Here is an 18127-nt window from a genome sequence, read left to right as displayed (position 1 = left end):
TATATGTATTTAAAAAAGAAGAAGCAATAGTATTTTTAGTTGATCGGTGACACTACTGTGTATTATATCATATTAATCATTAGACAAAAATATATAAATGCAAAATAATATTATATATTTGTTTACTAATCTTTAACCACATCATTTTTGTAAATACATCTAAAAAATGGCTATATAATTAGCCAATATATATATATATGATTATGGGTTTAAAAAAGAAGAAGCAATTCTCCATTATAACAAGCACGATTGGTCAAAATTTCCATTTTATTAATAATCAATTAGATTTCCTAAGTCCCGACAAAAAAAAAATAGATTTCCTAAGACATATTAAAAACATTATGCATCAGATTAAACAAGGTTTCAATTTTCTACTTTGGTAGTAAATGAATACGATTTATCATAGATTATAACACTCGTTGAATTTTATATATGTAATGTTGTCATTTGAGTTTCGTTATGTGTCTCGTCTTAATGGTACAGACAGCTTAACATGAACATAATTATAAATACACGTTTTAGATTACGAGAACCATTTACACTATTTAATTTTGATTTGACGGTTATATTAATTCTGGTTATGAATAAATTAAACGAAGATAAATAATTAGCATACATATATTATATATCCATGACATAGAGAGAGAGAGAGCATTGAAAGCCATGTACCGTCCATGTTGGATAGAGAGGTAAATGAAAGGAATAATTAATAACATTGGCATGTATAACCCATGTGACAATAGTCCCAATATACAACTTATAAGCAAACACAGTTTGGTCGAGAAATATCTAAACAAAGTTAGTTCAATCGAATGAAACCAAGTTCAAGTCCGATGCCATAATTAAAAAAGATGTTTTATCATGACCGCTCCATCGTAAATATATCAAAGAATAGTTCCAGTTATAAAAGACCTATGGATCAAAAATCATAACCAAGTGGTGAACCAAAAAACTTGACCAGTAACACTCCGTGTTAATCGTGAATCTGAATACTCTCTCATCTTGTTGACCGATCAAAGCTACAGACAAGTTAGACGGCAATTGACTTGAGGCTTGAGCGGTCACTCTCTTACCTTGATCGACCATTCAAGACTCTCTTAATCCTCATTTTCATACTTTTGATTTGGTTTATTCTGAAGATAAAAAATGTATAGTGTACATGTAAGCAAATTTTATTGAAGAAAAACTTACGTTTGATTTAATTTACTTTTGGTGTTATAAATTATTGCATAGAAGGAGAGAGAGAGACGAAGAAACAACATAAAACTTGTCCTCTCATGAACTGTCACTACGGCTAGCGACATCATCACGTTGCATCCGGAACCCTAGCATTCATCATTCATTGTTTGTGTTTGGACCCTATCTAATCTATTTTTATACTACAATTTTTTTTTCTTTTGATAGGATCTATATATAATCTATATTTATGCATAATTCATGTCTGCACCTCTACCTTCGTATCTCTGTCTCTACTCCTTTTGTTTCTTTCTACAACTGTCTATGTACTTTTACATCTTACGTATAAATTTCAATTCCATCGGAACTAACTAACTAATTATTATTATTGTTTTTTTAATTTCTCACAAACTAACCCATTTATATTTTGATTGACATTAATTTCAATTATATCCTCTTTAACATTTTAAGTATATTAGAAAATTTATGTTTTGCTTGTCTATCTAACAAAAACATGACACATACATATGCATTAATTCTATACAAAATTTTTAAGCGAGGTATTTATATGCATTAATTCTACACAAAACATCTTTATCAAAAAAATCTATACTCTACAAAACAAGCATGATTACTATACCGCTATACTTCTGTATATAATTAATTCTATATGCGTAGCTTTAGTTTAAACTTTATATACAAGCACATGTGCGTGTACGTAATTGCATACAGCATGCATACGTACGTGTAAACAATCCAAAAACAAGACAGAAGAGGATGCGTGTGTGTGTCTATATATGTATATATATATGTTTAATTTTCATGTACCTCATCTGATCTCCATGACCGTGTGATACCGATGTCTCACCTTCTCTTCCATATATAGTTTCTTCAATTTTTAGTTTTCCCTTTAATCTCTCTAAAAATATTTAGATCGAGAAAAAAACGAATTTGGCTGGAAATCCTGGAATATTGAGCGTTATTAAGGTTGGTTTTATATATATACTGACTGTATCCATATAAGAGCGTGTATGATCTCTTATCATCTTTTCTTCTTAAAGGTCCAGAATCGTTTTTTGAAGAAAGAACAGAGACTCTTATAGTCCTATATGGCCTGTTTGGATCTCTTAAGAAATAATACTTCCTAATACAAATTAAAACTTTCAAACATTATATTATTATATTATAGGCATCATTCTGTTATTCTACAAGTGTTCTGATTTAGGAATTCGACAGTTTTAGGTTGCTTTAAAACAGTGACGTGCTCACTTCTAGAGCAGTTGTTATGACTAATACTAATTAATTCAAATTATAGCTCAGAAAAAAATACAGTTCAATGATTACTCTGAGCTAGCATATAAAACATCCGTGAGATTCCGACCAAGAAGTAATCATTATAATTTGTTATATATCTTTTTTTTTTTGTTTTAGATTTATGTACGTATATATAGGTTATGGTAGGACAACAGGAGTCAGGAGTACTTAGTTAGCCTTTGTAATTTTTATCCAATTTTGACTCTCGATCGACATTAATTATCACCATTTAGTTTACAGCATCATAGATTCATAATTACTATGATCATCTCTCTTATAGCTGTTAACTCCCACATATATCCAGAGACTATGACCATCGGTACGTACTGGTATTGATAAGACTCTCTTTATACATGAGTTTTAGTGCACTCTTCGCTCTAGTAGCTATAAGCTTCGTATGTGCTTCCACTCGGTAGGCTAAGGTTCTAGAATATATAATTACATCAAAACGGACATTGTGGATCAATTAATGGATTCGGACGAAACGAAAAAGAATAATATATATGGTGAATATGGAACATACGAAATATGTTAAACAGACGGTGTGGAATTATACAAAAATTGGGTTGGCATTATTATAATTAAAGTATTGAAATAATAAATAAATATATACTATTTAATTTCCTATCACTTTATATGACCAAAATATTTATTAATTACTAAAAATAAAATTGTATTAACTGATTCATTAATTTATAAAAAAAATTTCAGTTTTTTTTGTTTTTTTTTTCAAAGACACATACTTGCACGCACCATGTAGCCAGTCCGAAACTTCAACTGGAAGAAAAAAAGTCAACCATTCTTGGCAAAAATATTGTTGAATGGACGCACTTCATCCACTCTACTCTGAGTGCTCCATTAAAAGCCTAAATAGCTTATTTATTATACGGTTATACCAATCAGTCCTGATACCAATGGATTACATAAGTTTTGGAAAATCGTTACTACAATTTGTCATTAGGCACATCATGCATACTATTATGATACACATGTGCGTATATATTCATGTTGCAACATCTCTCTGTTGTAAGTTTATACGATTAATATGGTTGAATTGTTTTATATAATGTATAATCTATATACACCATGTTACGTACATAATGGAAACTAAAGTGACGAAAAAAAAAGACGAGAGCACTAACATAGTAACATGTAGATGCTGGAAGAGGAATAGCATCCAAAATAAAAAAACAGCTCACAACTCAAATAGAAATATACGTAAATGTTTGTACGTTTATGCGTATTGCGTATATCTCACACAAGAAGGCAGAAGCATTTACTCTCTCTATCTGCTATTTTCAATTCCTTATTATTTATAACAATAATATTTACGAAATTATATTTCTTCCGTAAAACTGTGAAAGTCTAGCTAAAATTAGACCATTAGTTAGTAATTAGAAATTTAGAACTATTTCAAGATACCTTAGTCCTCTTGGATCATCAACTAGCTAGTGTAATTAATTAGAACTATTTCCTTCTCCATCAAAGATTCTAATTTCCTATAGACCTTTTTCCAAAATGCATGCAATCGACATGCCGTTAAATCTCTTAGTTGTTTAGTATTATTGTGGGTGTTATTAGTTTACATGTAATCTACTCGAAGTCTAAACATTATTTTCTTTAAAAATATCATCATGCAATACTAAAATATGCTATCATATTTTAGTTCGTTTAATCTTAAGATACCAGATATTGAAAAACGATCTTTTATATATATATGCCTTGCTCGCATGTATTTTAGTATGTGATTTTGTTCTAAATGAAAGAGAATTAAATTGAGCTGAACTACAAACTCTACAGGAGGGCTAAATAAGTTAGGGTAAGAAAAAATATTCTATCTATATTTAAGGTTGTCTAACTTTTCTTCTTGTGGGAATTACCAATTTGCGCGGTTGTATGAAGAAAATATATATATAAGGGGGACAAGGGCTGCCAAAGGAGCGTTTTCTTCATTTGTTTTTAAATTGCTAAAGTGGAATGAAAAATACAATCTATTAAAAAGTTTTATATTTCTTCAGTACCTCTCGAGCCCATGTAGGGAATTACGATAAATACCACATAGTGATTTTGAGGAACCCTCAAGTTTCTTTCAGTCGTTTTCTTCTCTCCCCATCACTATTTGATCCGAGCCTACGTACCACTTATCACAATTTTTACTTAATTTATATTAAATTTTTCATTTAAAAAACAAATTTGGTGGTCACACACACCACCCAAAGCCTATCAACATCCGTGTCGGCAAAATACCACAAAACCTTTAAATCTCGACATGTATATCTCCATTAAAAAACACATATGTAACCAGTTATACGTATAAATACAGTTGACAACTCTTGTAACATATATATCGAAAATGTACGTGAGACAAGTTTAGTGGAAACTGGAAAAGAGGTCTATGGCCGAGTTTGGTGGGTGAGGCTGACAATGCTACGTCACACTCCAACCGTCCGTATTCTCGTTTCCCAATCTTTACTAGGGCTGACGTCATACTCCTTCGAATCATCTCCATTGTCTTAAAAGGAAGAAAAGACATTCGGACAAGTTCTTAGAATGATGTCAAAAAGTATATGTAACACATGAAAAAAAAATGTATGTATTGATGTAAGTAAGAAAATATGGAAAAAAATAATAAGACTGTTTATGCCATTGGAAAGGAAAAAGACCATAGTATCCCGTATCATCCGATCCAGGCAAAATGGTAAAAAAAATCCATTTTAATTACTACAAGTGAACGAAAGTCTGAAACTAAAATATTAAACTAGAAATATTATATATGTGTATACTGTACATGTATAGTATCTGTTCATAACAAAATATTTCAGAGAAATCAATATACAACCTTCAAAACTTTCATTTAAAAGTAAAAGACCAGAAACTAGCGATTTATTATCTTCTACATGGATTCTTTTACTGTGTCTACATGTTCACTTTTGGACTGCATATGAGACATGTATGGGCCTAGCCCAGTATAAACAACAAAACTTTGCTGTCATTACAATAACTCTCTACTTAAATTTAATTTTAAATTTAAAAATCAATCATTAGGTTAGGTGGTTTGCCCCAAGTTCAGCTTTTGCTTGTTTAAGGTTTTGTATTTTGATTCGTTGTTACTTGTCTTGGCCAATAAAGATAGGATTACATTTCAAACTCAAAATAGTTTAAGAAAATCCACACGTGATGTGATGTAAATTATTAAATAATCTCATCCTATAAGTTTGTTCTTACTTCGTTATAGATTAGACTAGAGCCTAGTAGTGATCTACCTCTTGCTTCATTGATTCGACCCCAATTTTCCCGACAAGACGTCTTTTGATTAGATTAGACAATTGAACAATAACGAAGGATTTCTTACAGTAACCTAGCTATTAAGGCTTTGATGGGACTTATGTACAAGATTATTCGATTAAAACATAAGTGTGTCCTAAATCCTAATGAGCCAAATTATAAATAGTTATACTCCTACCATCCTAGAAAGAAGGACCAACCCATGGAAATGAATCAATTGAATTATAGCTATTTTCAACTATTAAGTATAAAGGGAATGGATAATGTCAAAAGACAAATGCTATAATTGGCCATAATTGCAAATCATATCTCCTTAATTCCAACCGTATTGCGTGCATATTATTATTAACAAAGCTAATAGGTTCGTTGGAAAGTTCTGTTTGTTTGCCACGACTTATGCAGGTAAAAATTAAACCCAAAGGAGCCAAAAAAAATACTCGTAATAATTTGTAAAAAGAAAGCTAAAAGGTTAAAGCACTGCTACCAAAACCTATATTAGAAAATAAACTTACATAAAGTAGATTATTGGATTCCAAGAGGAATTCTACTTTTTCTTCTTAACATGTTTTTCAATTATTTGCCCTTTTTTTCTTTTTCTTTTTTTCTCTCTACTATTCAAAGAGGATTTGAAGCTACAAACCCCCCAATTGAAGAATATGTTAATGTTTTAGTCAAATTACATTTTGGTTTCTTCCTACTTATTTGACGGTTGATGCAATTATTGGAATATGTTGTTTAAAGCTTTCATAATAAACCTGCAGCTAATTCATTATACTAGACTAGCCGACTAGAGATCATTGGTTGAAGTTTTCGTTCAATTTGAGATAAAAAATGATTTAAATGTTGGTTATGAAACATTAAAAAATGAACGGCTGGTACTATCAACAGAACATGTTTTGAGTTTTAATAATGATTTTGTGTCTTTGTGAGTGATGAGCTATTTCATCATACTCAGGTAGGATCGGTAGTCGAAGTTGTGGTTTGGTTGTTGTGTTCATGGTCCGGTTCAATTTGGAATAAACAGTGATTTACTGTAAATACAATGACATTCGATTCTATTCCGTTAAACTCGTTTGTTTCTTTTTTTGGGTGCAATCGGAAAACAAAAACATATCATACTTTAAAAACTGGTAAAAAGAAACTTAAGATTTGTTGATTACAAACTTTTATAGTTTTATTAATATTGATTTCTATATATTATTTATTTCAGTCACTGAGAATATTACAAATATTTGAATTATTTGTATAGGTGAGCTAAAAAAAGAGACGGGTTTCACAAGAATTTCTAAAATCTCTGTACTTGCATTTTTTAATAGTTTTAAGGAACAAATATAAGGGTAGAAAGAAACATGATACGATCGATAATGCTGACATTTTTAATAGATGTAAAGTTTGATTATATTGAGAAGTTTAGGCAACATAAAGTATTCTTGGTTCAACACCAAGACGACTTACAGTTTTTTCCTTCTCCATTATCTCCAGTAACACATTGATTATGCACGCACCAAAAGAGCATGTAACATGGAAATATATGAGCATTTCTAATCATTTTGACTTGATATATGATAGAAATTACTAGGAATTTACCTCGAGATCGTTCTAGAATATCTATTAGTCATACTATTAACTCCATCAATATCCAAATCAGTGGAAAAGTCTTCTTTTGTTATATTCAGAGCATCTGGTAGTCCCACCATCAACCTGCAGAAGTCAATTTGACATAAAGATTAGTCCAACAAGAAAGATATTTATAAAATTACCTACGAGGCAACCTTTCTAATGATAGCCTCATCAAGGTCAAAATGTCTTTGTTGCTGCAAGAACCAGAACATGGTCCTTTTCCTTTGTCTTCAGACCGTCCCAGAATATCACAAACTCATTTTTCATCTTATGCATCGCCTGATGTATGCAAGCAGAAAAAAAAGAAAACAAGGAAGCGAGCAAGCAAGCAAATAAGCAAGCAAGCAAACAAGCAATGAATGAATGCAGAAGTAAGGAAGCAATTATGAATGTGCAAGGCAATCAAATATGCAACTATCCATGTATGTATGTATTTTATGTATGTATGTATGCATATATGTATGTATGCATGTATGTATGTATGCATGTATGTATGCATGGATGTATGTATGCATGGATGTATGCATGCATATATGATGTATGTAGAATGCAAGGACACATGAATGTATGTATGTATGTATGTATGTATGTGCGAATAAATGCATGTAACTATGTAATTATAGGCATTCTTCAATTATCGCCAACAATCAATCCATACTTCTCTGTTTTCTGATTTTGAATCCACATTATATGCTCTTGAATTTGCAGCTGCAGAAGAAACGACACATGACATCAAACTTCAAAAAGGCAAGAACAAAAACCAAAAGACCAAGAAGAAGAAAGATAGTTGTACCTAAGAGCCGCTTCCTTGATTACACATAACACTATAATGAATCAGAACCACACTTATATGATATCACCATCATCATGTAACTGAATAATAAGAACAATGAGTAAATATTTCCAAACACTATGAAAACTTGATCGAATCCGAATTTTTAATAACAATGAGTAAAATACACAAAAAAATGTGAAAAAAATATTTACCGATGTAGAGAAGAAAAGCGTCTCTTTCTCCTTTTCATCAACCAAAGAAGAGTTTAATCAAATCTGTAGCATAAAAAAAAAATATATGTATAAACCAGAAGAATCAGAACAAGAATCAAACCGGTGATTCAGAACAAAATCTAAACCAAGAAACAGAGCACCACAAAACTACTTCATCTTCGATCACCTAAACCACAAAACCTAAACCTAAAACAGATCTTCTATTTCAGTATCCCCGATCGTTATCAAAACCAAATCAAACAAATCACAAATCGGTAAAAACTATCTTCGATAGTATTGATGATGAACCTAACAGAATCGATCGAAACAAATGAAAGCAAGATGATCAACGTATCGATGATACAAATTAAGAAACAGTAACAGAAAACGAGAGACGCTGTAAAAAAGAAACAATCAAATAAAGTAACAAAGAAACACAATTCATAAACAGATTAATCGAGGATTCAAAATCATCGTAATTGCCTCGACTCGACGAACACTAAATTCGAGGGTTTGATCTCTCGTGTAACTGATCTTAGAATCTTTAGCCGAATTTAGATCGGTGGAGTAAGCAAGACCATCGGAAAAATATATTCCGGTTCTTCAACCTCTCCAGATAACCAGATGCAGAGATGTGAGAAATTAGGGTTTTTATAAAACAATGAGATACTAGGTAGTAACCCGTGCTATAGCACGGATAAAATATTTTATATAATTATATTATTTTAAATATCTAATTTATGTTTGGTTTTACTTTGGATTATTACACGTATATAATATATAATCTAGAGGAACGGGAAACACGTCCTTGTCCCGTTTTATCATGTCCCGTTCCATCTCCTATCTTCCCATATCCATCATAATTTTTTGTCTTATTGTAACGCTCCGATCATCACCTTAGTGGGCCCACTCATATCCATTCCCGATCCATAGGCCCACCTCGCTTAGTGGGCCCACATCCATTCTCGGCCAGTAGGCCCATCCATATCCAACAGTCGATTTGTTACGTCCAGGAGGCTTTAAAGATTTATTTACCATCCCTACAAATTACCACATGATCTTTCCATGTGTTTTGTCTCCACTCGCACAGTTTCGACAATCACTTTCCGGATGGTCACCCATCCTGAAACTACTCCAGCTCAAACATGCTTAACTTTAGAGTTCTCTCAGGACCTTTGACCGAAAAGAAAACTGCACTTTGGTGACATAGGTGACCAAATCAATTTTTTTAAACATCTCCGCAAACCGGGATGTCACAATTATGATCATTCTCTTTTACATAATTACTTGGTAGACAATATTTTTAATAGAGATTAGGTAAGAAATTTAGATGGGATACCCATATTCTTCTTGAATATATTTTTTATTTATTTAGTTAGTTTTTACTATCAAAAAAATACAATATTAACAAACTATCTAACTGTTTTAAAAAAATACTAAAATATTGAAGTTACCCGTTCCAAAGTGGAGAATTACTTCACGAAATATATAAAATCTCCATTTGAATATTTTCAACCAAAATTTCAAAATATCCATCTCATATTAGTTCTTTATATGTCACATAGTGAATTTTTTTAAGAAAATCGTTTAAGTGCAATCTTTTCTATTATACGAATTACCCATTTCCATTGCATATCCAAAAAGACAGTGGCTTTCAACAAAGACAGTGATGATGAATCAAACAGTTTTTAATCATGGACTGCTGATTGTGGAAAAATAAGAGACTTATTTGTCATTTTTTTTGGTCATCAGATATAACCAAAAATAGTTTGAGAATCGAAAGTAACCAAGAACAATAATAAACACCAACAACATTATTCATCAACATGCACTTGATCATGAAGCCAAGATGGCCCACAGTGCTAAATATGACTAAAATCTACCATTTCTCGTGACACTACTCGCGATAACAATCGTCACTTTATTCGCCGGAACAGCCACCTTATGAAAGTCTCTACAATTGAAGCCATCCAGCCACCTTATTCTCATATTTATTTATGGTTTTGTTTTTTTCTTCTTTCAAATTTTTGACAAACATTAATAACATGATGTCGTGTTTTTTTTTTACTTAAATCTTTCATATAAATTAAGTTAGTATTAAATTTTCTCATATAAATTTTAAATTTGAAAAAATGAGTTAGAATCTTATTATTTTAAATATATAAAACTATTTGTAAAATATTGATAATAAATATAAATTTTGGATTTCAATTTGGTTTTAGTTTGAATTATTGTTCATATAAATCCAAACATATCTACTTTGTAATAGGAAACATTTCCCGTCTCGTTCCATCCCATCCCGTCCCATCCTGTCCCGTCTTGTCTTTCTCTCTTTATCCATCATAATTTTTTTGTCCTATGATCGTTCTCTTTCAATAAATACTCATTAAGCAATGTTTATTAATATGTATTCGGTAAGAAATTTAGACATAATACTCGAATTCTCCATTGTATATTTAATTTTTAGTTAGGTAGTAAAATTATCCAAAAACAAATTATAATTCTGAAAAACATCTAATTATTTTGATTAGAACTAAATTAGCTGTAGAATTACGGGAAGTAACATCAAAATTAAGATCCCAATACAATAAAAGAAAAACCCGTGCTACAGCATGGGACAAAATATTTTTATAAACGTTATTTTTCATGTAAATTAAAAAAAAAAACCCTAGTAAAATACATCCTATCCTGTCCTGTCCCCTCATGTCCCAACCCATCTCCTCTCGTTCCGTCTCATCTGTTTCATATCGTCTCGTCTCATCCAGTCTCGTCTTGTCCCATATCTATCAAAATTTTTTGTCTGATGTTCTTTCTCCTTTAAATAACTACTCGGTAGACAATTTTACTAAACAGTTTGGGTAAGAAATTGGGATAGCAGAGTTCTCCATTGAATATTTTTTTATTTAGTTAGTTGAAATTATCTAAATTTATAATTTTTCAAAAAGATAATTGTTTTCAAAATTAGCAAAATTTTCAAAAATCCCATTCCAAAGTGGTGAAAATTAGTGAAAATTTGACAATTGAATTTATTTATCTATATTTTCTGATTTGTACTTTTATCTAAAATTTATGTCTCTCTTTTTCTAAAAAAATTGATCAAAATATTTTTTTTCATTATTCGTATTACCCATTTCAGTTTACTTATACTATTTCAGTATATGTACTTAATTAGTAAATTAAATTACTTGAAAACACTGATAAAACATATATTTAGTCAAATAATTAACATTTTTAGGTTGTAAAACTTTAATTATCTAATATTAATATTTTTCACAAAAATTAGGTTGCCATTCTTTTAAGGTGTTTTGTTAATATTTTGGTGTATATGTAGAATTCTCCAACCCGTACAGAAAATAAATATGATCATCATCTTCATCAGCTGGAAAATATACATTTTTTGCAATCCATCCATAATAATCAAGCACAAACCGTGTTTGTTAAAAATGTTAAAGTAATTTTGTTATGTGGTGTTAAATCTCATCCTGTCGCATCGCTTTCCGTCCCATCCTATCCATCCTGTTAGAAATTTTATGTCCCATAACCATTTCTTTTTAAATAATTACTCATATAATAATTTATTAATAAATTTTGACTAAAAAAATTAGGCAAAATACATGTATTCTCCATATGAGTGTTTAATATATATATAGTTACAATTCCGTTTGGGCTGAAATTTTTGTTTTCAAATATGTTTTAGAAGAATTTTATTTTAAATTGTGAAAATTATTGACCATGTATCTCTACTTAATTACATTTCCATAATTTTCGTTTTGTTTTAGTTACAAAAATATTTAATATATGGCAAAAATGTAATTCATACATTTAAGCATAATAAATCATGTTATATGAGAAATAATTGTATCAATTAATACTTGCATAATCATTAATGTACTTTCCAGTTTCCATGATATTAATAGCATATTTTCTAATCCAACTTTTGATTCAATTTTGGTTAAAATTGTATAAGATGTAAGTACACTGTTTTCTCAAATTATCCATTTCTGTCTCACGTCCACTATTTTTCATCTTAATATTATTAATAGATTGGAATTTTAATCATAATTTAATTTACATGTTCTGATATGAAATTATGTGCATAAATAGTAATATATTTCTGATGATATTAAGAGTATATTTATATATAAAATTAATCTTATGACTAAAGATTTTCATTCCATCTTTTGATTCAATTTCAGTTATCTTCTGAGTCTAAAATAAAATCCAAATGATATTATTTAATGTTTTTTTGAATATTTTGTTAATAAATAAAGTTATCTTAAATAAAATCCAAATGATATATGTTCTCCAAACATATCCCTACTATTAAAATTAATGTAATGAATTATTATGACTGCTTGTATATTAAAAAAGTCTGTAATTTTAGAAAATTTATTTGCTTATAATTTTTTCAATGAAGTTCATCAAAGTTAGAGATAAAAAGCTGGTATTTGTTTAACTCATGCTTTAGACGAAAAAATATCTTAAAATCCATTCCAACAAAATAAGAGAGGATTGTATTAATCAAATACATAATTGAATAACAGCAGTCAAAACTCTTTGAAAATCTATTGGATCGATAAACCAATCTCTGTTTTCATCAATGACATCAAAAGCTTGCTTCACTTCCTCCAACTCCAAGCTTGGCTCTTTCTCTTCAAACAGATTGGAAAGCTCCTCGGAACTGTTTGATAAAAATATGTTGTATGTTTTTATGTAGATATTAGTGTTAAACTGTTAATGTGTGTCGCAAATTGAAACACTAACCTGTGACTGAAAATGGAGCCGGGAAGACGCAAAGCAACAAAAGTAGACCGAGTACATGAGGTAATAGTGAAGAACACTTCTTTCTCATCTTTCTCTGTGTCATATGTTATTGACCTTCGGAAACACATTGCTGGTGCTGAAGAAGAGGCCAGAACCTGGAGAAAAATGCTTAAGCAAAAGAAACTCATCTGAAAAGACATATGACGAAGAAGCTGATCAGACCAAACACAGGGAAAGAAAAAAAAGGACTGGTTATGTCAAAGCTTAGACACAACACCATCCACAACAATTTTAGTAAGCTCCCGACGCAGAATCTTGCAAGCAGGATCTTTAGAAAGCGACTCATCTTTTTTTTTGGTACGGAGCAACCTACGCAAGACACAAATTACATAAGCGAACCAAAACATCAACTCTATTAACATGTATTCGAAACTTTGAACACTCAAAGTAAGTGTCTACCTTGCATAAGAGAGATGATGATCCATAATACTATGGCACAAACCATGGGTTAACAGTTCCCTACTGGTTCTAATAGTGAATGTAAACGGATTGAAAAGCCAAACCATTACAGAATAATGTATGTACATATCTTCTCAGGCACCTTACGTTCTTTCAAAATAGTAAGGATAGCCTACCCACAAATATGAAACATGAAAATAAAATTCAGAATGACCAAAGAACAAATCATCAAACAAATCAGAAGCTGAGAAGAGAAACTTTCCAAGTGACCAATGAAAGAAAGAATTAGGAGTTAGACATTGTTTAGCAAAGGCGAATATCGGTATGTGGTTCTCTTGTAAGGAGATTCACCAGATGCCATCAACAAAGCAGCATTAAAAAAAAACAATGTAATAAACATCAATGTACCGAACCTCCATGAGAGCATCTTGCCATTCTCCATAGACAATCAAAAAGACTTGGAAAAACATGGAGAATACCAGCAGAAACCGGAAACTCATCCCTACAAATCAGAACTCAAAAACCCCAAATTTATATTCCTAATTGCAAAGAAGAAGCAACGATGTCGAAGTTCAACAGCTCCAAGACTGTACTATGCAATTAACAGTCTAATTACAGAGAGATTTGTGTCATTCATTCCATCTTTAAACTTTTTACAGATCCTAAAAAGAGAAAGGGAACATTGAGAGAAACGAAATACATACATTTCGGTGGTTCATCATCAGTGTTCTCTAAACCACGTCTTCTGAGTCTTCAAACCTTGACTCATAAACTTAGGCCCTTGAAATTTTACGTTCTTCAAGGCGTTTACAATGATGATTGAAGTCGCCGGTGTATGCTTCTCCTCCCGGACATCTCCGATCCAACCTTTTTAAAAAAAAAAACAGATCGAGAGCAATGAGCGCTACTTCTCTCTCTTTATATATATATATATATATATATATATATAGCAGAAGAAGAACAATACTACGGAATAAAGCAAAATATAATCAAGTTTCATCTGCAAACATTGACAAAATCCAAACCAAAAATTAAATCAGAATTACTCATCCATAATACAAACAGATCTCGCAAAACATATCTTACATATCTATTAGTGAACGAAAGAAAAAGAAGCAATTAGAATACAAAAAACTGATCTTACATATTGTCGAAAGAGACATATCTCTATGTACTGCAGCAATCCAGAACCTCTTCCTCTATGCTTTTGCTAAAAATAGAGAGAGAGGCGAGAGAAAAAGAAGAATCTGAGTAAGGGTTTTGTTTTTTGTAAGAGATTAAAAGGATCTCAAAATATACGGTCAGGATTTTAAAAAACTTAGAGAATGAATGGCTGAGATTATAACATGAAACGAGTCAAATTACTGGATTAAATGACCCGCGTGTTTATCCGTTTTTCAGTAAGGGTTTAATGACAATTTTATCCTGCACGAAAAATATTAAAATGGTCATAATTGCAATGGCATTGTATTGTAAATTCTTACAGAACTAAGGTTTTTATCAGGCAATATTTTACGATTAATAGTAGGGATATGAGAGAAAAAAAACTTCCGTTAGAGTATATATAAATTTCAAAATTTGAAAAAGAGAGAGATCCCAAAATAAGATCCGTTTCGATAACCTAAACAAAAATTTCAAATTCCATCTTTGTAGTACATGTCATAATTGTCATGTGCAAGTTCGATTATAAAACCAGGTTTGTAATCTTTTTTGGTTTAAACCTTTAACCGTGATGTTAACCACCGTGATCTCATAAATAATTTTAGATTGGTTCAGGTTGGTTTAACATGTGACCTTAATTCTAACAAGTTCTCTAACCCAATTAGATCGAAGTGACTATATATGAATCTCGTCTCTTCCCAAATTACGCATTCTCAACCTAAAATGTGATTTGATTCAACCATTTAATAATGTTTTGATGTAGACAATGGTGTTCAAGTTGTGTATAAGCATGTATTAAACATAGAATGATATTGAGATAAACGTTTTATATATATAACAGCCATTACATGTTGAAGCTTCCATAGAACACAAACCAAGATTATGAAGCTAAACGTGCTACAAGTAAATGATTCATCATTCATGCTTGATTAACCTGAGGTTCAAGAAGCAAGTAAGTCTGTGTATGAGTTTTTGACAAGAACGTTCTTGATAAGATCAATGGGAAACTGAATTCAAAGCGATTCAAGGAAAAGGGAGAAGAGTCTCTATTTTCTCAAAGCCAAAGGTGTCTTACACAAGGGAAATAAGATCCTATTTATAAAGCTCCAACTACTAAAAGCCTAAAACCTAATTCAAAGGATCAAGAACTAAAACTAAAAGTACTTCAAAAACTTTATTAAAGCAAACTTCTTGAAGCCTTGTATTGGTAGGATTGAATCGTCTTCTCATTTTGGCATAGACTCAAGCTGAGGAACCGAAAAGATTCCAGTCATTGACTTTGAAAGTAGAGAGTGATTGTTTAATGACATCACGCATTGGCATTTTTCCAGACTGTGAAGCTGGGACAGCTAAACCAGATCCCACAGCATCCGCGCTCTCGCTCAGAGGGCTGCACAATACGCAAACACGTGAGACAAAAAGACATGTTCAAACAATAACAACAAAAACAACACCAGCAACAACGACAACAAAGCTATTGATTTCCTCGTTCTGTATCAAAACGATGCAATGTCATATTCAATTGTTGGCAAGTTGCAACATAACTGAGTGACTCAAAATTTAACGTTTGTGAGACTTACTTTATCAGAATAGGTTCATATGCAGTCACCAAGACATCTGTATCAACTCCCTTAAGACGCAGATTTGCCACATATACCTGCAGAATAAACCATCACATAAGACCAGAGGTGTCTCAAGAAACAAACTTATGGAAAAAGGTACAGAACAAGGATAAGCTTAATTACCCTCACTAGGTTTTGTGCTTCTCTTCCCTGTCTTCCTTTGGATATAGCCTGTAATGATCCGTTTGTTAGAGAAAAACAAATAGAAAGGAAAACTTACCATTAAAATCATGTGAATGGACCTTACCATCTCTCCAATAGCGGTAGTTGCAACAGCAGGGATGTTTCTGTACGACAGTCCAGGCGCCTCAATGACCTCTGATTGCTCAATCAACTGAAAATAACACGACAATATTACTAGATTATCTTCAAAAAATACACCAGTATTAGTCTGTTTCGACTAATTTCAGAGACTGAACTAACTAAAAAACAGCCTCAAAAGGGTTCAACTTTGAGAAATCTATAATGTTTAAAACATTTTGTAATCAAGAAACTCTAGAGACATATACACTAGTTCTTGAAATTGATTTGTCTTCCAAAAACATATAAAGAAGAGTTCTAGTGTAGTGGTGTTACCTGAAATCCTTCAGCATCTTGCTCACGCGCAAGATCGTTAAGGAACCAAGAAGCACTGCCAATGTCACCAACCTCAGTCTTGAAATCTAGCAACTCAAATATCAAACTCTCATCCCTTGAAGGATCCACAAACACTTCCTGTAAAAACCAATAATTTAAACAGCAAAGGACTGTTCTTACAACACATCTTTAATTAGAAAACAATGTTCGAAATCTTTGAACAAAGAAAGAACCAAACCTGATGATCTGGAACTTGTCGGATATCACTCACATCCTGAAGATTCAGGAAACCGTGAATTACAATTAGCAGCGGAAAAAAGAAGAAAAGGGTTATATTGAGAGATTAGAGAACCTCAAATCTTTGAGGGAAGACAGTGGAGATAGCGCCACCAAACAAAGGTCTCATTGAACACAACTCACTAGACATGTTTTTGCTACATTCACAAAAACAAAATCCTCGAAAAGATTAAAACTTGACAGAGAAAAAAAAAAAAATTTGCTATATAACCACCAAACACTAGACTACTACTAATACACTCAGACTCAGATCATAATTACAAACAACAACAAAAATCCTAAATTTGGGATTAAAGAGAAGAAAGAAGAGTACCAGTGGATCGATGTTATCTGGAAAGTAAAAGGGCAAGAAGAAAAATCCAAGTTGCAGAGAAATCAAAAAATTGAAGTTAAGAGTATTTATATCAGTCGGAATCAAAAAGAAGCGTTGCTTTGACGTCCGAACAAGAAGCGTTAAATTTACGCAAACAAGAAACTATATTAGCCTTTTAAAAAAAAAAACCCATTTTAATTGAGAATTAAAAAAAAAAAAAAAAGAAACCCAACAATTATATATACTCTAAGGTGAAAAATATATAACAAAGAGAAAAAATTGCTGGGAGAGATCAAACGAATGGACAAAATAAAATTACCGGAAATATTTCACTCAGAAACAGATGACAAAATTCGAAAAAGCAAGAACGATTTTAGGAGTGTGTTTGTGTTCTTCTTCTTCTTCAATGTCTACCGAATAAGAAGCAAAAAGTGACGGCTTCCCTTGAAACGGAATCGTTTTACTTGACGAATGTTTTTAACTCAGGCCCGTCTGTTTAACGGTTTAAAAGCCCGTTTACGCATTTTATTATTATATACAGTGTGTTAATGTG

General features: G+C 31.5%; 1 protein-coding gene and 2 long non-coding RNA genes across 11 annotated transcripts; all 3 read right to left on the bottom strand.

Annotated features, from left to right (window-relative positions):
- On the bottom strand, positions 4744–9063 carry LOC104788042. Of its 6 annotated transcripts, XR_768093.2 has the most exons (5): positions 8383–9063; positions 8189–8268; positions 7363–8103; positions 7231–7251; positions 4744–5002 (listed from the first exon to the last, which is right to left on the bottom strand). It is a non-coding gene; the product is annotated as an uncharacterized LOC104788042 (long non-coding RNA). The 6 variants fall into 6 exon arrangements; XR_768092.2 differs by having other exon boundaries at positions 7231–8103; XR_768094.2 differs by lacking the exon at positions 7231–7251.
- LOC104788041 lies at positions 12854–14855 on the bottom strand. 2 transcript variants are annotated; one of them, XR_002038226.1, is made up of 5 exons: positions 14750–14855; positions 14310–14472; positions 13606–14107; positions 13147–13515; positions 12854–13063 (listed from the first exon to the last, which is right to left on the bottom strand). It is a non-coding gene; the product is annotated as an uncharacterized LOC104788041 (long non-coding RNA). The 2 variants fall into 2 exon arrangements; XR_768088.2 differs by having other exon boundaries at positions 13606–14472.
- LOC104788040 (probable ran guanine nucleotide release factor) lies at positions 15765–18028 on the bottom strand. Of its 3 annotated transcripts, XM_010513719.2 has the most exons (9): positions 17894–18007; positions 17575–17591; positions 17317–17398; positions 17203–17238; positions 16965–17102; positions 16636–16722; positions 16512–16559; positions 16347–16423; positions 15765–16156 (listed from the first exon to the last, which is right to left on the bottom strand). In XM_010513719.2, the coding sequence occupies exons 3-9, from the start codon at positions 17389–17391 to the stop codon at positions 16009–16011; spliced, it is 609 nt and encodes a 202-aa protein (XP_010512021.1). In that variant the 5' UTR covers positions 17392–17398; positions 17575–17591; positions 17894–18007; the 3' UTR covers positions 15765–16008. The 3 variants fall into 3 exon arrangements, with proteins under 3 accessions (XP_010512021.1, XP_010512019.1, XP_010512020.1); XM_010513717.2 differs by lacking the exon at positions 17575–17591 and having other exon boundaries at positions 17894–18028; XM_010513718.2 differs by lacking the exon at positions 17894–18007 and having other exon boundaries at positions 17575–17812.

The sequence above is a fragment of the Camelina sativa genome, chromosome 5 (assembly GCF_000633955.1).
Source record: "Camelina sativa cultivar DH55 chromosome 5, Cs, whole genome shotgun sequence".
In the NCBI taxonomy this organism is placed as follows: Eukaryota; Viridiplantae; Streptophyta; class Magnoliopsida; order Brassicales; family Brassicaceae; genus Camelina; species Camelina sativa.
Note: the sequence above shows the minus strand (reverse complement) of the source record. Positions and strands in the feature narration are given on the sequence as shown.